The 23,990-nt window shown below is 39.5% G+C and overlaps 1 protein-coding gene across 5 annotated transcripts in view; it reads left to right on the top strand.

Annotated features, from left to right (window-relative positions):
• Nucleotides 1-23,990, top strand: part of LARS1 (leucyl-tRNA synthetase 1) — a 59,744-nt gene that overhangs the window by 6,934 nt on the left and 28,820 nt on the right. For all 5 annotated transcript variants that reach the window (XM_081317328.1, XM_081317325.1, XM_081317327.1 and 2 more), the window contains 16 exons: nt 1,166-1,297; nt 2,148-2,309; nt 2,713-2,825; nt 4,111-4,174; nt 5,640-5,707; nt 7,047-7,272; nt 11,540-11,627; nt 12,599-12,675; nt 15,378-15,431; nt 17,248-17,388; nt 17,916-17,993; nt 20,038-20,123; nt 20,320-20,385; nt 20,601-20,683; nt 21,288-21,426; nt 23,287-23,499. In XM_081317328.1, coding sequence (XP_081173454.1) covers nt 1,166-1,297; nt 2,148-2,309; nt 2,713-2,825; nt 4,111-4,174; nt 5,640-5,707; nt 7,047-7,272; nt 11,540-11,627; nt 12,599-12,675; nt 15,378-15,431; nt 17,248-17,388; nt 17,916-17,993; nt 20,038-20,123; nt 20,320-20,385; nt 20,601-20,683; nt 21,288-21,426; nt 23,287-23,499 — 1,790 coding nt within the window. The remainder of the gene's footprint in view (nt 1-1,165; nt 1,298-2,147; nt 2,310-2,712; nt 2,826-4,110; nt 4,175-5,639; nt 5,708-7,046; nt 7,273-11,539; nt 11,628-12,598; nt 12,676-15,377; nt 15,432-17,247; nt 17,389-17,915; nt 17,994-20,037; nt 20,124-20,319; nt 20,386-20,600; nt 20,684-21,287; nt 21,427-23,286; nt 23,500-23,990) is intronic.

Consider the following 23,990-nt stretch of genomic DNA (forward strand, 5'->3'; position numbering starts at 1 on the left):
GAGTCCTTGGTGCTCTCTGAGCTTATATGTTTTCTTGTAGACATTGCTACAAGAATCCCGAGTGCCGCGTAGCAGAGTGAGCGCCTGTTACTCGTCCCAGCTTCTGCCAACCTAGCAGTTCAAAAGCATGTAAAAATGCAAGTAGAAAAATAGGGACCACTACGGTGGGAAGGTAACAGCGTTCCGTGTGCCTTTGGCATCTAGTCATGCCGGCCACATGACCACGGAGACGTCCTCGGACAAGCGCTGGCTCTTCGGCTTTGAAACGGAGATGAGCACCGCCCCCTAGAGTCGGAAACGACTAGCACGCATGTGCGGGGGAACCTTTACCTTTTAGACATTGCTAAGCTTGTAAGCCGCCCTGAGTCTTCGGAGAAGGGCGGGATATAAATGTAATAAAAATTAAAAAAAAAATAAAAAAAAATAAAAAAAATAAATTTTATTACCTAACTAAGTAATATCAGTTGTAAAAAGGAGCGGGGTTGCGCAGTTCTTCTAGCAATGATGTTGTTACCTAGTTGGGTAATGAAAAGTCCCAGCTCAGAGAGCACCAAGGACTCCACAGTTCACCCTGAGCTACAAATAACCTCTTTTATTGGTACTCTTAAGTACATTCAGTGGATTTAATATACTCAGTGGGACAATGGGAATAAACTTGTTTCTAAGATTGAATTTTGCTTTTGAAAGGCTTCTGTTATAAAAACGGTTGAGTACACATGGATAGCACCGAACAAGCTTCCAGAAAGTTGCAGAAGTTACAGTACAAGAAAAAGAAAAAGGATTAAAGAAAATATTTGCCCTTCCCACAGAGGAATCCACCTGGTCTTTGAAAACAGCTTTTCTCTGCACGAGTGGAGTTGAAAGCATCCATTTACTCCCTTTGGAAAAGTAACGCACAACATTTTAAAGAATTTGCCAGGGTCAGGGAACTAATCAGTTGTCCTTTGTGTTGACCAGAGTAAAAGATGTACCACATTATCAGTTTCAACTGTTGCCACACAGGAACAACAACAAGCTAGTTTTGCAAATAATATAATAGTAACCAATTGAAACAGCTGGCTGACTATGGGACCAGCCATAAGAATATATACATGTATGTGCCACCATCCAGATCTTACATGTATGTGCCATAACAGTTATAGTTCTCTGGTGCATTTTGTCTTAGGCATGTGCTGATAAGCTGAAACGAGAAATGGAGCTGTATGGCTGTCCACCAGAATTTCCAGATGAAGAGGAGGAGGAGGAGGAGGAGCCTGAGCAAGAAGTGGTCATTAAAGATAAAGCTAAAGGCAGAAAGGTATTCAAAAGCAAAACTGTACAGGTAGTCTTCGACTTACGACCACAATTGAGCCCAAAATTTCTGTTGTGAAGTGAGACGTGTTAAGTGAGTTTTGCCCCATTATTGTCACCTTTCTTGCCACAGTTGTTAAGTGAATCACTGCAGGCATTAAATTGGTAATTTAATTAAGTGTTAAGTGACTCTGCCTTCCCCATTGACTCTGCTTGTCAGAAGTTTGCCAAAGGTGATCCCCTGACCCTGGGACACTGCAACCGTCATAAGTAAGAATCAGTTGCCAAGAGTCTGAATTTTGATCATGTGACTATGGGGATGCTGTAAAGGTCGTAAGTGTGAAAAACAAGTCATAAGTCACTTTTTTCAGTGCCGTTGTAATTTTGAACAGTCACTAAATGAACTATTGTAAGTCAAGGACTACCTATAGTAGTTTTCCCTCCTTCCTTTATAGTCAAGGGTTGTGTATAACTGGGCATACCATTACTTATTATTATTATTATTTTTCTGTATCTTCTTTTTCTTCCTTTTCTTTATTCCTGCCATCCAACTCTGTCATTCACTCTGCCTCCCTCCCTGATAAAAGCTTGAGCTGCTTGCTTGCAGGAAGCTTTTGAAAATTATTCATAAAACCACTGGTAACCAGCTTTGATTTGCAGTATGAATAATTTAGGGGTTCCTTTAGAAGATTATTTACATCTTGCAATACAACTGTAAATTTGTAGGAATCATCTAATGTGAAATATTTAATGAACTTTTCTGTTGTCCTATAACTTCAATGATTTTTTTTAAATGCACATAATGAAAATATTGCACTTAAATATGAGGTATATAAATTTCCCACTGTTGTTTAAAGAGTAAAGCTGCTGCTAAGACTGGATCTTCAAAATACCAGTGGGGCATCATGAAATCTTTAGGCCTCTCTGATGAAGAAATAATAAAATTTTCAGAGGCTGAACATTGGCTTGGCTACTTCCCACCTCTGGCTCTTCAAGATTTAAAACGCATGGGACTAAAGGTATTACATTTTTCTTACGTTGTTGATCAAATGTGTTTCATTTTTATGCTTTTCTAACTTTTTATTGATATGTAGGCCTTGGGTTGCACACAGGATATGAGACGTATCTATTAGAGAACTGTCCAGATGCATTCACATTTTTTTTATAAATGTTATTCTTACCGAGGACAAAGCATTTTGAAGAGCTGAAATAGTACACAAAAATTGCTTTTGTTAAGGATAGATAATCACGCCATATGAGATTCTGATTTCAAAGTTTTAAAATTTTAAAAGCAGTTTGCCATGGGAATAGGAGATTGCTATTTGTGAAATTCAGAACTAAACCTCTCCTTTCCCCATAACGTTAATTTCAGTGATCTTTGGATTCCACCCTATGAATGATCTTTATTTCATGACTTTCCAGGTAGATTGGAGACGTTCCTTTATTACCACTGATGTCAACCCCTATTATGATGCTTTTGTACGGTGGCAATATCTAACTCTCAGAGAAAGAAAGAAAATCAAATTTGGAAAACGGTACGAATGCTTTCTTGATGTGTCCATTTATAAAACATAAAACACAGATTGTTCTTGCTTAGTTTCTTGAACTATGTCAAAAATACAGTACTGAAGTTGATTTGTTTATGGGTTCTCTGAACCGTCCATCTCATATTTATGATTTTCATTGGTGAGAGATCGTATTGTAGGACATTAACACCTCATATTCCCTAAATTTTAATTAAATCAAAGGAAAAAAACCCAAGCAGAGTGGTCAATATAATGCAATTAAATTGAAAATACTTATGTCTCTCTCGGTAAGCGAGTACATAGTTATATAAATGCAGCATAGTACCAATATTCCAATGGCAGTTATCGGTTGATGAAAATGAAATGGATGGGAAGGGGAGAATGTGTTACTGAAAAATCCTTTTTGCATTGTTTTTTATTATACTTCAGTTTTATATTTCTATTTTATCTTTATTGTTTGGTTTTTTAGTTAAGCTTATGCAATTTTTTTAAAAAAAATACATAACAGTAAAATCTTTTGTTACATAAATGTCAGCTTTCTGCATTGAATATATACATTCTAAAGGATGGACAGAATGTAGCTTAAATAATTTATTGCAAATCTGCAATATTTCACTTGCCAGTAAATATTCTGTGGTTGTGTACCATTCAGATGGAATTCTACCAGATCCGCAGTTTTATCTTAATTTCAGGGCTTGAGTTGTACTTGGGAATTTTTGTAAATGATATCCTTGGTTATGGCAGCTTTTTAAAATCTCCCACTTCAATATTTCTACCCAATTAATGATTTGTGGTTGAGTCACAGCTAGCCTCAATGGACCCAACTGAGTATAAAATTAACAACCCTATTAATAGAGCAAAGATTTTTGTCTCCCCATATAAATGATCTTCGTTAGCCTGAACTCCAGGTATAAAATGTTTTTCTTCTTTAATTCAGTGAGCCAATAACTTTCCAACTTTCTTTCCTAGTTTCTTATAATTCTGATTAACACATTTCAAAGAATATTAAAATAGTTCTCAGTGTAGTAGTTTCAATTTAGGTATGGCTGCTAAAGATGCTTGGTATAACTGCCCAATTCAGTACAACATTGTTTCTTACAGTGGCTTCCCTTGTGGCTTCTCTGTGGGAGAAGAAGGTGAAATGAAAAGCAAAGAATGATGGTCCTGCACCATTTTTCCTCGGGATTAGCCTGCACGGCATGGGTGTTTAATTGTACTAACAAAATACAAAATATTCCCTGTTTAGTGTCTAGTCTGTACACACATTTTAACAATAACTTAATTTACTTTGCAGGTATACTATTTATTCACCAAAAGATGGTCAACCCTGCATGGATCATGACAGACAGACAGGGGAGGTAATGAAGGATTTTTAAAAAAAAAATAGGACCAAGTTTTAATGAATTGAGACCTTGGAGGCCAGAGGGAAGAGGGGGATCAGGAAAAATAGCTTCCCTGCTCTCTTCAATTCCTGTTTCCCGAGTCTCTCCAGGAAGCCTTTTCTCGCTTAACCATTTACGTTTGGATCCAATTTTGCATAGGAATGCTCACCTAATTGACTGAAACACCTAAACAGAAAACTAAAAGACATTAGACAAAACTTAGAAATCGTCATCAATAGTAGTAGGCAACATCTACCCAATCTTAATATATATTTAAAAAAAAGCGCCAAGTACTTGCTAGATCAGGGGATTCAAATTGCTGGCCCACGGGCCGGATGCGTCATGCTGAAACCATGCCCATCCCATTGCTGGCAATGGAAAAAAAATCTCGATACATCGCGACATGTCACATGATGTTGCGAGTTTGACACCCCTGTGCTGGAATGTCTAGTCCCAAGAGTCCCAAATTGAAAAAGTACTCCAAAAGAAACCAGTGGCGGCGGCTTGTATATCCTTGCCAAGAAGATAATAATAAAGTTGGAAGGGACCTTGGAGGTCATCTAGTCCAACCCTCTGCTCAGGCAGGAATACCATTTCAGACAAATGGCTGTCCAGCCTCTTCTTAAAAACTTCCAGTGTTGGAGCATTCACAGCTTCTGGAGGCAGGTTGATTTTGTGTCTGTGTGTGTGTGTGTATGTGTGTGTATGTAAGGAAAGTTGAGCTTGATTCAATAACCTTTTTATAGTATTGGGATGTAAATGGCAGAATTAGGAAAGTTAATTTTAAAAGTCATTTGTAAATTAAAACTGTGGGTCAACTTTCAAAGAGAATAAAAATGAAAAGTCACCTGGGACCCCAAGCTTTTGGAAAGGCTACTTGGATGCTGGCCTCTGGTTTTGTGTCACCAGCAGGTTGTACTGTTTATACACAGAAGGACCACTTGCTTGCATTATTTTCCAGTTGGGAGAGTGGAACGTAAGTCCATAAGTGGAACATGTCCACTTGTAGTGATATCAGGATTATGTAGTGCTTCACCCTTAAAGAAAAATAAATTGCCTTGAAAGGTATGTAGCATCTGTCTGCAGCTGCTTAAACCAGTCGTGTGATTCTGGGAAAAGATACAGATGCTTTAAGGAGTTGCCAACAGGTATTATTAACTAAGTTACTTCCTTCCCCCCTCCCTCTGATTCTGAAGCACATTTTTTCTCTTCCAGTCCAAACTAACGCATTTGCTTATTTATTTACAGAAGTTGTAAGGCCACCTATCTTATATAATGATCCTAGGCGGCTCACAATAACCAATAAAAACAAAGATCTGATTAATACATGGATCACTCTAATGCTTTTGTTTTTAGTCTAATGTATAAAGACTGGTTTGACCGACTAATTCTAAGAGATTACAAATGAAAGTGACACAATTGTTTATGTATTGTCTCTTAGGGTGTAGGACCTCAAGAATACACACTAATCAAAATGAAGGTGCTAGAGCCTTACCCCCTGAAATTAAGGTAGGATAATTACTGATATTGACGTTAGTGAGGGGGAAAAAAGAAAGCTAAAGGCTTCTTGGAAACGCATATTAAAGGTTTTAAAAGTGTGTTCAAATATGTGTGGATTTTTGGTTGCTGATGACGTAGATTAAGATTAGACCAATTTATGGAGTGCAGATTGATCAGTTAAGTTGCAATGTTCACATAGAGGACAGGATACCACTGGATTTCAATTACTGAGAGACGAAAAGGTTTTGTCTTCCTGAGTCTTATTTCCTGGCATTCAACATTGAAAAAAGTTGAAAAGTTCTATTGATCTGCAGTTGAAGGCATTTGGAAATCAGTTCCACTGGACCTAGTAGCCTTAAGAGATACATCAGGTTGTACTGATAATATGGAGTCAGAGCAAGATAAATGCTTGGTTATTCTTCAATCTGTGCATCTGGCTTTCTTTAGCGGAAATGGTAATTTAGGCTGTATGGAAAAATGCACCAGGTGGATTTGGAAGAACATTTTTATCTCTTTTTTGTTGTTCAGATTTTGAATTTGTAGATATAGTGACTTCCCTGTATTTATTCCTCTACAAAGTGAACACAATAAAAAGTCATTTTTATAAGTCAAAAATGTGCTGACTTTTTAAAAAAATGGTCTTTGTGCAAAGATTGCAAAAAGAAGAGGGGAGTCCCCATAGTGAGTAGGCTTCATTTTCAACTTAGAAGGGACGGCTTACTGATAAGATGTATGATGTTTGGATAAATTGAGGTTCTTTTTAAAAAAAAGATGGTAGTTTTCTTGAATCAGGTAGTGTTTGGTTAACAACAGTAACTGGGACCACAAATTCTGTTGCTAAGCACAATATCACATGACCGTGCCCGTTTACGAGGGCATTTGCAGCAGTTCCAGTTGCAATTGTTAAGCAAGTCCCACTTGGTGGTTAGATATGACATCAGGTCATTGCCATTTTTGGCCTCCTGCTGGCTTTCCCATTAACTTTGTTGATCAGAAGCCAACAGTGAGGATAAAACGATGATAATTACAAGCCAGTTGCCAGATGCTCGAATTGCCTTCATGTGACTGCAGGGATGCTGCAATAGCTGCATCAAAACTTTGCTGACTGAACTAATAGTCACTGAATGAGGACTACTTGTACTGATATGATGTATATCCATCTAATCTTCATTAGAATTTCAGACTAGTGAAGCTCTTAAGGATTTGTACATTTATTGTTTAAGAAAATGTTTCAAAGTATCTTGGCATAGCTTGTAGAAAATAATAATATTTAGCTACTTGTTTTTATTTCTTAAGTGTACTTTTATTTAAATAGATTTTTCTAAACTGCCCTTTCTTTCTTTTGCAGCGGCCTTAGAGGAAAGAATGTCTTCCTGGTAGCTGCTACTCTGAGACCAGAAACCATGTTTGGGCAGACTAATTGTTGGGTTCGGCCTGATATGAAGTACATTGGGTTTGAGACTCGGAATGGGGATATTTTTATTTGCACACAGAGAGCAGCCAGGAATATGTCCTACCAAGGCTTCACAAAAACCAATGGGGTGGTACCTGTTGTGAAAGAGTTGATGGGAGAAGTGAGTATCTTGTGAATGTTACTTCTGATAAGGATTTTGTAACAAAAAATGAAGCAGGTTCTGAGGACTTTAGATTTGCATTAATACAGAGGTCCCCAACTTTTTGGGCACCAGGGACCGGTTCTGTGGACTGGAGAGAGTGTGGTTTTGTGTGCTGCCTGCATCTCGCAGATGGGGCTTTGCTTGTTTGTGCGGACTGGTTGCCGGCATGCCGCGGCCCAGAACTGGTCCATGGACTGGGGGTTGGGGACCCCTGCTTTAATATACAATACAGGCGGTCCTTCCCCTTCATGGATTACTGCCTTGTCGTGGCGAAGGGGCTTGCGTAATTCAATGAAGCTATGAGCTATGCCGTGCAGGGCCACCCAAGACAGACAGGTCATAGCAGAGAGTTCTGACAAAACGTGATCCACTGGAGAAGGAAATGGCAACCCACTCCAGTATCTTTGCCATGAAAACCCTATGGACAGTACCAAAAGGCAAAACGATATGACGCTGGAAGATGAGCCCCTCAGGTCGGAAGGCGTCCAATATGCTACTGGGGAAGAGCAGAGGGCTAGTACTAGTAGCGCCAGAAAGAATGAAGCGACTGGGCCAAAGCCGAAAGGACGCTCAGCTGTGGATATGTCTGGTAGTGAAAGGAAAGTCCGATGCTGTAAAGATTTTTTCTCCATAGGAACCTGGAATGTAAGATCCATGAATCAAGGAAAGCTGGACGTGGTCAAACAAGAGATGACAAGACTGAACATCGACATCTTAGGTATCAGCGAACTAAAATGGACAGGAATGGGTGAATTTAATTCAGATGACCATCAGGTATACTACTGCGGGCAAGAATCCCTCAGAAGAAATGGAGTAGCCTTCATAGTCAATAAAACAGTAGGAAAAGCAATACTGGGATACAATCCTCAAAATGACAGAATGATCTCAGTTCGAATCCAAGGCAAACCATTCAATATCACAATAGTCCAAGTCTATGCCCCAACCACCGGTGCTGAAGAGGATGAAATTGACCGGTTCTATGAAGCCCTACAGCACCTTATAGAACTAACACCAAAAAATGATGTCCTTATCATCATGGGGGATTGGAATGCTAAAGTAGGAAGCCAAAAGATAACCGGAATAACAGGCAAGTTTGGCCTTGGAGTACAAAATGAAGCAGGGCACAGGCTGATAGAATTTTGTCAAGAGAATACGATGGTCATAGCAAACACCCTTTTCCAACAACCCAAGAGACGGCTCTACACATGGACATCACCAGACGGTCAACACAGAAATCAGATTGACTATGTACTCTGCAGCCAAAGATGGAGAAGCTCTATACAGTCAATAAAAACAAGACCAGGAGCTGACTGTGGCTCAGACCATGAGCTTCTTGTTGCAAAGTTTAAGCTTAAACTGAAGAAAGTAGGGAAAAGCACTAGGCCAGTCAGGTATGAATTAAATCATATCCCTGTTGAATATACAGTAGAGGTGACAAATAGATTTAAGGAATTAGATCTGATAGACAGGGTGCCTGAAGAACTATGGACAGAGGTTCGCAACATTGTACAAGAGGTAGCAACCAAAACCATCCCAAAGAAAAAGAAATGCAAGAAAGCAAAATGGCTGTCTGAGGAAGCTTTGCAAATAGCTGAGGAAAGGAGGGAAGCAAAAGGCAAGGGAGAAAAAGAAAGATACGCCCAATTGAATGCAGAATTCCAGAGAATAGCTAGAAGAGATAAGAATGACTTCTTAAATGAACAGTGCAAAGAAATAGAAGAAAACAATAGAATAGGGAGGACCAGAGATCTTTTCAAGAAAATTGGAGAGATGAAGGGAACGTTCAATGCAAAAATGGGCATGATAAAGGACCAAAATGGCAGGGACCTAACAGAGGCAGAAGAGATTAAGAAGAGATGGCAAAATTACACAGAAGAACTATACAAGAATGAGCTTAACGTCCCTGATAATCACAATGAGGTGGTCACTGACCTCGAGCCAGACATCCTAGAATGTGAAGTGAAGTGGGCCTTAGAAAAGCTGAGCAACAACAAAGCTAGTGGAGGTGACAGTATTCCAGCTGAGCTATTCAAAATCTTAAAAGACGATGCAGTAAAAGTGCTACACTCAATTTGCCAGCAAATTTGGAAAACTCAACAGTGGCCACAGGATTGGAAAAGATCAGTTTACATTCCAATTCCAAAGAAAGGCAGTGCCAAAGAATGTTCAAACTATCGCACCATTGCACTCATTTCTCATGCTAGTAAAGTTATGCTTAAAATCCTACAAGCTAGACTCCAGCAGTATGTGGATCGAGAACTACCAGAAGTACAGGCAGGATTTCGAAGAGGCAGAGGAACTAGAGATCAAATTGCCAACATATGCTGGATCATGGAAAAAGCTAGAGAGTTCCAGAAAAACATCTTCTTCTGCTTCATTGACTATGCTAAAGCCTTTGATTGTGTGGATCATAACAAACTGTGGCAAGTTCTTAAAGAGATGGGAGTACCAGAACATCTTATTTGTCTCTTGAGAAACCTATATGCGGGCCAAGAAGCAACAGTGAGAACTGGACACGGAACCACCGATTGGTTCAAAATTGGGAAAGGAGTCCGGCAAGGCTGTATACTGTCGCCTTGCCTATTTAACTTATATGCAGAGCACATCATGAGAAAGGCAGGGCTAGATGAATCAAAAGTTGGAATTAAGATTGCTGGAAGAAATATCAACAACCTAAGATATGCAGATGATACCACTCTAATGGCAGAAAGTGAAGAGGAACTGAAGAGTCTCTTGTTGCGAGTGAAGAAGGAGAGTGCAAAAGTTGGGTTGAAACTAAACATTAAGAAAACTAAGATCATGGCATCCGGCCCTCTTAATTCCTGGCAAATAGATGGGGAAGAAATGGAGGTAGTGACAGATTTTATTTTCCTGGGCTCCAAGATCACTGCAGATGGGGACTGTAGTCAAGAAATTAAAAGACGCTTGCTCCTAGGGAGGAAAGCCATGGCAAATCTAGACAGCACACTAAAAAGCAGAGACATCACCCTGTCAACAAAAGTGCGTATAGTCAAGGCTATGGTCTTCCCAGTTGCAATGTATGGCAGTGAAAGTTGGACCATAAGAAAGGCTGAGCGCAAAAGAATTGAGGCCTTTGAACTCTGGTGCTGGAGAAGACTCCTGCGAGTCCCTTGGACTGCAAGGCGATCAAACCGGTCAGTCCTAGAGGAGATCAACCCTGACTGCTCTTTAGAAGGCCAGATCCTGAAGCTAAAACTCAAATACTTTGGCCACCTAATGAGGAGGAAGGACTCACTGGAGAAGAGCCTAATGCTGGGAAAGATTGAGGGCAATAGAAGAAGGGGACGACAGAGAATGAGGTGGCTGGATGGAGTCACTGAAGCAGTAGGCGTGAGCTTAACTGGACTCCAGAAGATGGTAGAGGACAGGAAGGCCTGGAGGAACATTGTCCATAGGGTCGCGATGGGTCGGACACGACTTCGCAACTAACAACAACAACAACAACAACAGGCGGTCCTTGACTTACGACTACAACTGAGCCCAACATTTCGGTTGCTAAATCAGAGAGTTATTAATTGAGTTTTTGCTACATTTTATGATATTTCTTGCCACAGTTGTTAAGTGAAGCACTGCAGTTGTTAAGTTAGTAACATGGTTGTTAAGTGAATCTGGCTTTCCCATTGACTTTGCTTGTCAGACGGCCAAACAAGGTGATCACATGACCCCAGAAGACTGTAGCCGTCGTAAATTATGAGTCAGTTGCCAAGCATCTGAATTTTGATCACATGACCATGGGGCTGCTGCAACGGTTGTAAGTGTGAAAAATAGTCATAAGTCACTTTTTTCAGTGCCATTGTAACTTTGAACGGCCACTAAACAAATGGTTGTAAGTCAAGGACTACCTTTATAGTTTCTGTTGTCAGTGAAGATTCTTAATCATCCAGGTCATCGTTGTCCCAAAGGTACTTTTCCAAAAGGCAACTGAACTTTCTTGTTTTTTTCCCCCTTGAAAACATTTTGCTTCTTATCCAAAAAGTTCTAATTCTATGCCTTTTAACTATAGTGTGTCTATAGCTGTTCCAGAACTCTGAGCTTTTGAAGTAAGGTCGAATGATCAGAACAATCTGTTTTGAACGCAGAACCACGATTTCAAATTTGAAGCAGCATTCCCAGCTTGCAAGTTCCTCAGTGGTGAAATACTTTGAATATGCCAAACAGAGACACATGCTTCCCTTACTTTCAACATAATTTCCTTTTTCTGTAGGAGATTCTTGGTGCTGCGCTTTCTGCTCCTCTGACATCCTATAAAGTCATCTATGCTCTTCCAATGTTGACTATTAAGGAAGATAAAGGTAAACACTATGGTGTTTTAGCACTCATTTTTACAGGAGAAAGGTTTTATCTTTTTTTTCTATTGATTATTAAAGATACTGGCCCAAAACCAATATCTGTAAAAAGTAAACTTTTCTGCAGTGTCTTATTTCTGCTCTTTTGAACAAAATCATCTTTTGTAGGGATTCCATAAGAGGGATAGTAGCTCTTATGGTATATGCACGAAAACAAGAAGATAAACTAAACTACTGTATTTTACTTCCTTTAAAATCTTGAGATTTTTTATAAACATATGAAGGTATCAAGGTGACTCCAATGTTCTTGTCTTTTTACTTTGATTTAAGCTTATCCACCTGTTCTCTTTTATAATATGACCTTTCTTGTGCTATTAATGAAGAATTGTTCCTTCGTCTATCATCCGGTGCCTGTAATTGGTAGTAACTACGTTTGTTTAGTTACTTCAGCATGTATTTTGGTTATTGTTAAAAATACATTGGCTTTATTCAGCAAGTACTTAATGGGGAAAAAATGTGCACAGATTGGTCTACAGCAGGGGTGTCAAACTGCCGGCCCACGGGCTGGAGCGTCACGGAGAAACCGCGCCCATCCCATTTTCGGCAATGGGAAAAAGTTCCGATACGTTGTGCGACGTCACATGACGTCGCGAGTTTGACATGCCTGGTCTACAGGATTCCATATGCAATCCTTTTAATATAGTCATGTGGATGTTCTTGATCGCTGTAATAGTGGATGAAACATACACTGGGGAGACCGTATAGTTTAGAACCATTTTTTCAAGGCTTTAAATTTATGGATAAAAAAGTTCCTTTACCTTGTCATATTTATCTTCACTATGAGGACTGAGGAGATTCTGCGTAACCACAAAACAAAGCTAAAATGTACAATCCCACCCCTTTTGCTCAGTTCACATTTAGTGCAAATTCCGTCCCAGCAATATATTAATCTGTGCTTCTTGACTGTTCCTTCTAAGGTACTGGAGTGGTTACAAGTGTACCATCTGACGCCCCAGATGACATCACAGCCCTGAAAGACTTAAAGAAGAAACCGGTGAGGATCTTAAAAGAGTCACTGAGAACCTCTGAATGTATTGGCACCTGGTGCGGGTGGCATACAGTTTTTATCTTTTTACATAGTATATTTTTAATAGGTATATGTGGGTAGACATGAAATGCCTTGTGCTAAGCAGACAAAGCTGTACATTAAGAACCGTGGTGGCGCAATGTTAGAATGCAGTATTGCAGGCAAACTCTGCCCACAGCCTGATGGGCTCAAGGTTAACTCTTTCATCCTTCCGAGGTCAGTTAAATGAGGGCCCAGACTGTTGGGGGCAATATGAAATTTTTAAACCTCTCAAGAGAGAGGCTGTAAAGCACTATGGGGCGATATATAAGTCTAAGTGCTATTGTTATTACTATCCACTCCAGTCTGATGCTGTACTGTGGAGCACTATTCCACCTTGATCGCTTGGACTTCAGTAAGGCATTTGATAAAGTAGATCACAACCTACTACTTGATAAGATAGAAAAATGTGGGTTAGATAGCATCACCACCAGATGGATTCGTAGCTGGCTGACAGGCCGTACTCAGCGTGTGGTCCTCAATGGAACCGCATCTACATGGAAGGAAGTGTGTAGTGGGGTGCCCCAGGGCTCTGTTCTGGGCCCAGTGCTCTTCAACATCTTCATCAATGATTTGGATGAGGGGATAGATGGGGAACTCATCAAATTTGCAGATGACACCAAGCTGGCAGGAATAGCCAATACTCCAGAAGATAGGCTTAAGATACAGGAGGATCTGGACAGACTCGAACACTGGGCACTATCTAACAAAATGAAATTCAATTGTGAAAAAAGTAAGGTTCTACATTTAGGCAGGAAAAATCAAATGCACAGGTATAGTATAGGTGGTACCTTGCTCGATAGTAATAACTGTGAGACAGATCTCGGAGTCCTAGTGGACAATCACTTAAATATGAGCCAGCAGTGTGCTGCAGCTGCCAAAAAAAGCCAACACAGTGCTAGGCTGCATTAACAGGGATAGAATCAAGATTACGTGAAGTACTAATACCACTTTACAATGCCTTGGTAAGGCCACACCTGGAATACTGCATCCAGTTTTGGTCACCACGATGTAAAAAAGATGTCGAGACTCTAGAAAGAGTACACAGAAGAGCAACAAAGATGATTGGGGGACTGGAGGCGAAAAGATATAGGGAATGGTTGCTGGAATTGGGTATGTGTAGTTTAACGAAGAGAAGGGTGAGGGGTGACATGATAGCAGTGTTCCAATATCTCAGGGGCTACCACAAAGAAGAGGGAGCCAAGCTATTCTCCAAAGCACCTGAAAGCAGGACAAGAAGCAACGGATGGAAACTAGTCAAGGAGAGAAGCAACCTAGAATTAAGGAGAAACTTCCTGACAGTTAGAACAATTAACCAGTGGAACAACCTGCCTCCAGAAGTGGTGAATGCTCCAACACTGGAAGTTTTTAAGAAGAGACTGGCCAGCCATTTGTCTGAAATGGTATAGGGTTTCCTGCCTTAGCAGGGGGTTGGACTAGATGACCTCCAAGGTCCCTTCCAACTTATTATTATTATTACGTCACAGATGTTCTAACTTTTGCGCAGCTCCAAGTTAAATGATTAGCTTTATCCAGGGTAGGCTAGTATCTATTCCAGTACTTTGGAATGTATTTCCTGATGATTTGAAGCTTTCACTTTTGAAAGGCTGACATTTTTTTTAATCATATCTAATACTGGTTTTCAGGCCTTTTTGAGAGGACTGATCTTAGGAAGTGGTAAAATAACAAGTTGAAATAAGCACGATCCTCAAAAAATAGGTGCCATTGAATATATCTGAAAGTACAACTTTCTGAGAGATCTTGGAGTTACAATTTAGGAATATAATTTAGGAACAACTATAGGAGAGCCACTTGGGTGTAATGGTGAAAGTGCTGAATTAAAGATCCTAAGACTTTCAAGTTCTAGGCCCCTTACACAAAAAGCAGGCTGGGTGGCTTTCTCTCTCAGCCCAATCCATCTCACAGGGCTGTTGTGGGGAAAATAGGGGGCAGGAGTGTTAGATATGTTCATTGCCTTGAGGTGAACCACACTATATAAATAATAATAACAAGAATTGGAAGTTTCCTCATTCTTGTTTAGAAAAATCACTTTGTAGAAAAGCTGGGAAGGGCCTATTTGTACAAGTGCTTGCATTAATGATATGTTTCCCAGTTGGCCTGAGCATTTTATAAATTGGTAAAAGGTATTGTATTTTTTTTATTAGAAAATTTTATTAAACGCACATTTAAAAACAAAAGTGGACATGATTCAACTTCCCTGGCTACAACACTGCTATTAGTATTACCTTATGTTACAGAAAGAAAAACAGAAACTTAAAATACATTCTATGACAGGACAGAGTATAACAAACTATACATATAACATTTGTAAATTTTTGGTAAACTGTCTTTCAGTTGTCAACGTTGTCTTTACATATCTTTCAGTTGTGTCCTGATATAGGTGCTAATAAGAAGTCCTTACGTTATCAGCTAGTCAATCGATAGTCATCTCAGTGATCCTCCTTATCTCTAACCAATCGTACAAATTTTGCCAGATTTCATAATACTCTGTTTCAGGTAAAAGGTATTGTAGAGGTGGCTGATGTTAACCAGTCGGCTTGTGTAGAAGGAACAAATATCTCTCCAGGCTGAACTGATTTGTGGTATTTTGTTTCTGATTTCCTTCATAGGCTTTTCGAGGGAAGTATGGCATTAAAGATGAAATGGTCCTGCCTTTTGAACCTGTAAGTGCAGAAGGGAATGATTGCTATAAATATTTTTGCTAAATGCTTCTAATTATTTCAATCAGATTTACAACTCTGCTAAGTATTGGTGAAATAATGGAGATAGTATCTTCCAATTAATGTAATAGACTGATGTGGCATCTATTTGCTGTTTTCTTAACGTATTTCAGCTGCTAAATCTTGAATTAAGTTGGCATTTTTGGAGGGGCTCATCAAAACGGAGGAAAGATTTTTATATCTCTGAAGAGATAGGGGGAAATGCCATTTAGAGATAGGGGGAAATGCCATTTATCCCTCGGCTTGTATTCTTCAGGTAAATCAGGGTTGACAAGCGGCACTTACTTTTGTACACTCTTGAAAACAATTCCAGAGGTTTTAGAAACAAGATTTCTGAGAAACTGATTGGCTTGAATTTAGCACAGATGTTTTTGTTTGTTTTGGAAACGCTCCTTGTTAAGTTGGCATGTGCTTTACTTAATGCATCAGATTATTGTAAGCATTGAGCACACTGATTATTGGGTGGAAAATTCCCATGAGTATTGCTTTGTATATAGTGGGACAAGAATAGCTGCAAGGAGCTTAGCAGCTCATGAGGGGTTTTGCCCTATTGAAATGCTGGGCTGCTTTTCCAATTAAATGAGCCAAGGCAAAAGAGATTTGAGAATTGTTGTAGATCCTGACAGCCTTATCTTACCCAAAGGCAAAGAAATAAGGCAGCCCCATTCATTATTTTAAAGAGGAATGTTCCATTGCGCAATGGCTTATGAACCTTCTCTTTGCTTTCATTCAGTTTTGAGGCTAGGTTTGCACAATATTCCAGGTAGCTTAGTCAGCTTGTAATTTAATCTGGGCTGTGAGTAGAAGAAATTGAGCTAATTTAGAGATCTGTACTTACCCATCATTCACTTAACTATAGTTAACTCCCTCTGGGAACCTAGTTTTGTAGGCAGAGGCTGAATACATTCAGTAATACATTCAGTGTAAGATTGAAAATGGAAAGAAATGAAAATAAATGAAACCTTACTCCATTTTTTTTGTCAAAAGGCTTAGAATAACTAGGTGTAAAAAGCAACTGAAATTACAAGAAACATATCAGTTAATAGCTAAGGAGGTAATCAGGCACATATTGAGATGTTAGTAAAAGTAGTGTAGCAGTAGTTACTCATTTAAAATCTAATTCAGCGGGCAAACCAAATCAAAGGTCAACTGTCTACACCAATAAAAACATTTTGTTTGATGGCAGTTTGACAACAGATAGGGTCCTTGACTCTTCTCACTTTTGTAAACAAACTCTTCATATCCTCAAGTTGTACAGATTGAAACTATCCATTAGAAGGGGACAGCAAAGGCTGTCATTGCTGTCATTGCCTTGGATGTATTATAGCATACAATTTAGTAGAGCGTGAGATATTTAAGCTACCAAGTGCTGTGTAGAATGGTCACAAAATACTATTTTTGAAACTGGGTTAATGGCTGCTGTGTAGAATATTGATAACACTGGTAAGTTCTGTTAATATTCTGATTTTGTTTCGGAACCAATCAAAACACTCAGATTTGGTGGAACAAATATCCACATACTATAAGTTAAATATTCTTACACCTGAGTGCCATTAACAGGATGGGCTTCACCCCTTTTCCTTTATGTTTTATGCTTCTAGCCCACTAGACTGAAAACAAGATGTGTTTAGTTGATCAGCCATAAAATGCAGTTCTGTTTTTGAAGGCTAAAGGAGTCAGGCTTGAATTTCCTATAAGATTCTTGATTGTTTGCATGATTGAAAACCACTGATCCACAGTGCTGTCATTATATTCCCAGATACCTATCATTGAGATCCCTGGGTATGGCCACCTTTCTGCTCCACTGGTCTGTGATGAACTGAAGATCCAGAGTCAGAATGACAGAGAGAAACTTGCGGAAGCCAAAGAGAGAGTATATCTGAAGGGATTTTATGAAGGAGTAAGTTAAACTGAACTGGAAAAACACTTTCCTTTCTACCTGCCTGCCTACATATCTCCCTTTCATAAGTTAGGTTCCCCCCCCCTTGGGAGCTGTGGAGTTTTCTGAAGAATATGAAATCTGTCCAAATTCCCTGTTATCTCTGAGCACACATTCCAGCAGTTACGCACTAGCAGAAGATGGGGATGCAGCTCCAAATAGGCGAAGATGTTCCTGCTGCTGGCACGTACTTATCTACTTGTTTGCCTGTAGACAAATCCAGCCAGTGTGCGTGCCTGTAGCCCATGCACCATCCATATATGTGCCCCTCTGGTTTGCAAGAAGCAAAAACGGGCTCCCCCCCTTCTGCTCTGCTTTGCTCAGGTGAATGGTTGCCTCGGAGCACTCCTTCCCATTCAGTTTTAACATGGCTCTTGCCATTCCCATTAGGACATCTCTTAGAATGAAGAGGGTGAGAGACTACTTTAGCTTAACCAGGTTCTCGAGCTGGTGCTGATTCTAATCTCTACAATGACTACTCTTTTCAGATAATGCTTGTGGATGGATTCGAAGGCCAGAGAGTTCAGGATGTCAAGAAGCTTATTCAGAAGAAGATGGTAGACAATGTACGTAACAGTTTGTGTGTGGATAAATTGACTGCTTTAGCACAGCTGTCCCCAACCTTTTGGGTACCAGGGACCAGTTCCATGGAGAGAAGTTTTTCCATGGACCAGGGGTGTGTGTGGTTTCGCATGCTGCCTGCATCCCACGGATGGGGCTTTGCTTGTTTATGCAGCCTGGTTTTTGGCATGCCACGGACCAGTGGTGTTCCATGGACCAGGGGTTGGGGACCCCTGCCTTAGCAGGTAGCAGCACCTGGCCAACCATGATCCATTTGATATTCAGAGGACTTCTTTTACCCAGTTTTGCTGGTTTGTTTGTGCAAAACAGCGCTTGATTTATTGGAATAGAATTGCATGAGAAATAGCCCGGAGAAATTGCATGATGGGGGTTTGCCAGAAAGCATCTTCTAGCACTGAAGATGTTATCTAGATCAGCGGTCCCCAATCTTTCTGGCTCCTTGGACTGGCGGGGGAAGGGGATGGTTTTGCACTTCACAACCTAATCCTGCACATGCACAAATGGAGCTTCATGGGCTCATCCGCTGCTTCTGCAGCCTAGTTCCCAACAAGCTGTGGACCGGTACTGGTCCGTGGCCCAGGGGTTAGGGACCCTTGACCTAGATGAATAGTGAAATGACTGCAAGAAAACTACCAAGCTCAGAGAGCACCAAGGACTCCACAAGTAGCTTGAAATAAAACATATTTCTTTTGATAGAAAAGTAAATTACATTTAGGCTATTCAATCAAATAGAAATAATTGTTTTTTATTATAGTTTTATTCAGCAGAGTTTGCTATTTTGTTTTCTGCATATAAATCTTTTCTCTGCTTGCTTAAGGCAACTTTTGGAACTTTGAAAATATTTTAATATGCACCAGAGAAGTAGAGATAGGTTGTATCTCTGAAACTCTCTTAATAAACTTAATAAAGTCTCAGAGTTTTAAGAAAGAAATCCCACTGCTATTTCCTTAAACTTGTGCAGCTGAGGTATTTGTATTGGGAGAGTTTTCTTTCGCACAAAATTGCATTTTTACATTTCAGTCACAAGAGGACAGTGTAGTAGAGATTCATAACTTCCGTATGTGGTATGTTCATCCTTTTTCAACAAAATATAGGGCAGAGTATGCCTCTTCAAGGGACGCGGTGGCTCAGTGGGTTAGGATGCTGAGCTTGTCGATCAGAAGATCGGCAGTTTGGCGGGTCGAATCCTGAGTGCCGCGTAGCAGAGTGAGCGCCTGTTACTCGTCCCAGCTTCTGCCAACCTAGCAGTTCAAAAGCACGTAAAAATACAAGTAGAAAAATAGGGACCACTCCGGTGGGAAGGTAACAGCGTTCCGTGCGCCTTTGGTGTCTAGTCATGCCGGCCACATGACCACGGAGACGTCCTCGGACAAGCGCTGGCTCTTCGGCTTTGAAACGGAGATGAGCACCGGCCCCTAGAGTCGGAAACGACTAGCACGCATGTGCGGGGGAACCTTTACCTTTATGCCTCTTCACCTGCATAGAGGGGAGGAGAATTGAATTAAAGCATGCAAATGGTCAGTTCCTATAACATTTTCTGTGCTTTGCAATTTAGGCATTAGAGAAGCATCTTTGCAGCTTTGTGGAAGAGGCTTCGTGAGAAATCAGATCTGTCTTTTAAAGACAGATCTTCACTACCTTGGACAGGAAAATCTCCTGTGATTCTCTTGTGCTCTCCTAGGTCTGTTAAGAGGCACAGTCCAAGAGAACTGATACCAAAATAGAATTCAAAAAGAACTTGCCTGGCTGAAGTTGTACATGGGGAAATTAAACATACGTCACAATGCATTGTGTAATATCTATTGTCCATACAGTTATACCGAGTTTCATGAAAGTAGGGATTATCATGCAGTCTTGCAATCCCTTCTTAGAGATCCTTAGAGTAACATGATCCATCCCTATCCGAATTGCTGATATTCAGCATTAAAATGCTAAAATCATCATATTCTGATTTCATATTTTCCACTTCGTTGTCTCAGCATTATAACCCCCTCCTACCCCTAACACACACCCCCTTCCTTATTTCAGGGTGAAGCTTTTATTTATATGGAACCAGAGAAACAAGTTATATCTAGATCTGCAGATGAGTGTGTAGTGGCTCTTTGTGACCAGTGGTAAGTTGAAAGTAAAGTATAAGTCACAGTTGCATTGATTACACCTTTCTCCTTTTTGCAACTCTTTCAAGTTCCTTCTGCTTGTTTTGGACTTAAGCCGTGTTTTCCCATTCATTGCCTTAGTAAAGCATCTGGCCTATCTCCACCAAGATCATCTTTGTTAGACTCCTACGATATCTGGCTCTTTTTTCCCTAGGTACCTGGACTATGGTGAAAAAACATGGAAGCAGCAGACCCATGAATGTCTGAAAAACCTGGAGACGTAGGTGTGGGGATTGTGTCAGGGAGGAGGGTTAACATACAGCTATGTATTTATTTATTTATTTATTTTATTACATTTATATACCGCCCTTTCCCGAAGGACTCAGGGCGGTTTACAGGGTGATTAAAACAAAAAATACAAAAGTTAAAAACAGATTAAAAAAAATGATATCCGTCTATGAGATATAGGTAAGATTAATGCTTTGGTTTTCCCAGATTTTGTGACGAGACAAGAAAAAATTTTGAAGCCACCCTGAATTGGCTCCAGGAGCATGCCTGCTCAAGGACCTATGGCCTAGGTAGGAAAGCTGCTCTATTGATCAGCCAGTAATAGTGTTTTATTAATCGACACTTTTATTGTCTATGGAGAGCCTCAGTCATCCAGGTCATGGTTGTCCCAAAGGTGCTTTTTCAAGAGCAGAGCTGAAGAAGCTTCTTGGATGAGAAGAGGAACGTCTTCAAAGAAAAACAAGAGAGTCCAGTTGCCTCTTGAAAAAGCCCCTTTGGGATGACACTTTTATTATTTTGTTTTATTCATTTTCCATATATGATTGACCGATTGTTATATAACTGGAAACCCTATGGAAAGACTCATATAATGTATGAGCAGCTCAATTTTCAACATAGAATACTTTTCATGGACTTCTGTCTACTACAGTACATTGATTTAGAACTGAGTTTGACCATCAATACAAATTCCTGTAGTGCCTAAACATGTTTCAGATTTCTCATGAAAACAATATGTTTACCTATGCATTAGTATAATGCAAAGTGTCATATGGTAAGAGATTGACTAGGTGTAGTTTTGATAATTCCCTCTCCTCATCTCTTCCATAAATGCAAGAGTATAGAATATTAATTGTCCATAATTAACAATTAACAAAATATTTTATTATCTTCCAGGAACTCGTTTGCCTTGGGATGAGCAGTGGCTAATAGAATCTCTCTCTGATTCTACTATCTACATGGCCTACTATACGGTTGCTCATTTCCTACAGCCTGATAATTTGAATGGACAAGGAGAATCTCCACTGGGCATTAGGTGAGAAGGGAGGGGCAATATGGTGTGATAAGTTCAGACTCTTGCAAGTTTTGCCTTGTCCCTTAAGAAATAAAAAGTAAATATACTATAAGTCATTTGCATTCAACAGCAAACTGTTGAAATTTGGGTTTGGAGGTTATTTTCCCAGAAATAGGAAGCAAAATATATGTGCTAGGTTTCTGAGACTGTTTTACTTAATTTCACCCTACAAAACTCAAAAAAGCAAAGGGGTATGTCTGTCTTGTATCATGAGTGTATCTCTGTCATGGCCCATGGAGACTAACAAATATATATTAATACGAAGATGTGGATCTTGTTCCATTCCATTCCTCAGTCACCAATGTAGCTCTATATGGCTGTTTTTATTGATTACCATGCCATAAATATTAGAACTGGTGTTCCTGAGTATTTATGTAATATCTTCAAATTACCGTTTGCATTAATAGACATCCAATGTTGTACCTTCAATAGAATTATTGTCCTTGGCTTATCTCAAAAAATCTAATTCTGGTGGAATTTGCTTAGTATTTAGAGAGGAGACCATTAATAAACCAAGGACTGTAGATTAGCCTGAAAGCTTGAAAAAAAAATCCCCAAATAAGGGAGACTTTATCTTTTCTTTAGTTAAATAGGTCATTGCCACTATTGCCAGGATCACCAGGGTGGGCTAAGTTGATAGACTGATAAATTTCACTTGTTCTACTTATTTTAAAAGCTCTGTTTCTAATGAATAAATGTGGTTCCGTCCGTGTAGTACAGGGGTCTTCAAAATTAGCCCTTTTATGACTCATGGACTCCAACTCCCGGAATTCCTCAGCCAGCGTGCCTGGCTAAGGAATTCTGGGAACTGAAGTCTATAAGTTTGAAGACCCCTGATGTAGTACATTTGTACTATCTGCCTCTTAGTAACAGGTTACCTTGACGTTTAGTAGTTAAATAAAATGAAACCAGAGAGGATCTTCAGAAATGGGATATTTAACAATGTCCCAGAATGTCCGTAGCTTTATAAAGCTGGAAGGAAATTAACATCGAGTGTCAGGTTAGAATTAATTTTCCTTTCATGTCTTCTGAGCTCTTAATAGGGCCGGTTAGTCTCATTTGTGTTTAAAGTGTAGACCGAAATTCTACAAAAATTAGCATGACAGGAATAATGTTCTGTACTCTAGAGTCATGGCTTTTTAAAAACTATTAACCAGGTCATTATGTGAGCTGTTTGTTGCATTTGATGTCTTAATTCGAATGCATTGATTGCATTTCCAAAGAAATTTTTTTAAAAAAATACAAAGTAGGTTATTTTGAGCCATTAATGACACACGTGGTTAATGTACTAGAGAAATCTATAAGTGTGTCCTTAACTCTTATGGTAGATTCTGGCTTTATGACTAGTGGAGTAACACACTAGTTTCAGGATTTTCAGGGAAGAATGAGTAATTTATGAATAGATTTTTGCCAATCATTAACAAAGCACACTGTGAAAGTTACCACTGTTTTCGTCAGCTATATGTAATTTTGATGTGCTGGAGGATAATCTTACAATTATAGTTCTGGTAATGTCTCATCTTGGGTAAGCTTTACGTTTGCTCTGATTCTTTAAAAATGGTAATAAATGAATAAAAATATTTGATTCATTGGAAGTGTTTAGTAAGCTACCAACTGATTTTTTTTTGGCTTATTTAAAATGTTTAAATTCTGTTTCAGATGTTAAAGTTAGGTCATTTTTTAAAAAAATTAAAAGCAGTTGAGTTTGAAGAATGAAACAAAGTTTAGTGATGATGTAGTAATCATACCAAATGGGTGCTCAATAAGCAGAGAAACCTGCAATCTTTCTTTCTTTTTATAATTTTTGCCTCTTGTACACAGAGCAAGCCAAATGACTGAGGAGGTATGGGACTACGTCTTCTTTAAGACAGCTCCATTCCCCGCAACAAAAATTCCTAAGGAGACTTTGGATAAACTGAAAAAAGAGTTTGAGTATTGGTATCCAGTGGATTTACGTGCTTCTGGCAAGGATCTTGTTCCCAATCACTTGTCTTACTACCTTTATAACCATGTAGCCATGTGGCCAGATCAGAGGTTAGTCTGTGAAAATGTGCATCTCCAGTTATATTAATTAATCACAATCTGTGCAAGCTTTGAAGAGGAGAAGAAGTCTGAGTTGGCAAAACTATATTAAAACGAATCGCTCTTGACAAGACTTGAGTATGGAATTAAAGTATGGAACCAGTTTGTTACATGTGTAATTGATACATTGTGGAATTGCTTCTTGTTGACTTGTTGAAAGTGCTACAATACCAGTAGGTGGGAAAATGTGAATTAACTGACATTAGAGGTAGGCTTTGGAAGCTCATGTCTTTTGTTGCTTGCCGAATTTGAATTCGTACAGGTGCAATGTCCAAGAATGGTACCTTGTACCCTTAGTTTACTTCCCATTGTGTTGAACCTTAAAAATACATTGCAAAGTTCCTGTCATAGCTTTGGCTCAAGTATGAGTAAATCTTGCAGATTCACTGAGATTGCCCCAATCTCCATAAGGAATTCCTTGGCTGATGTGCGACCCACTCATG

The sequence above is a fragment of the Vipera berus genome (genome assembly GCF_964194415.1).
Source record: "Vipera berus genome assembly, chromosome: 2".
NCBI lineage: Eukaryota > Metazoa > Chordata > Lepidosauria > Squamata > Viperidae > Vipera > Vipera berus.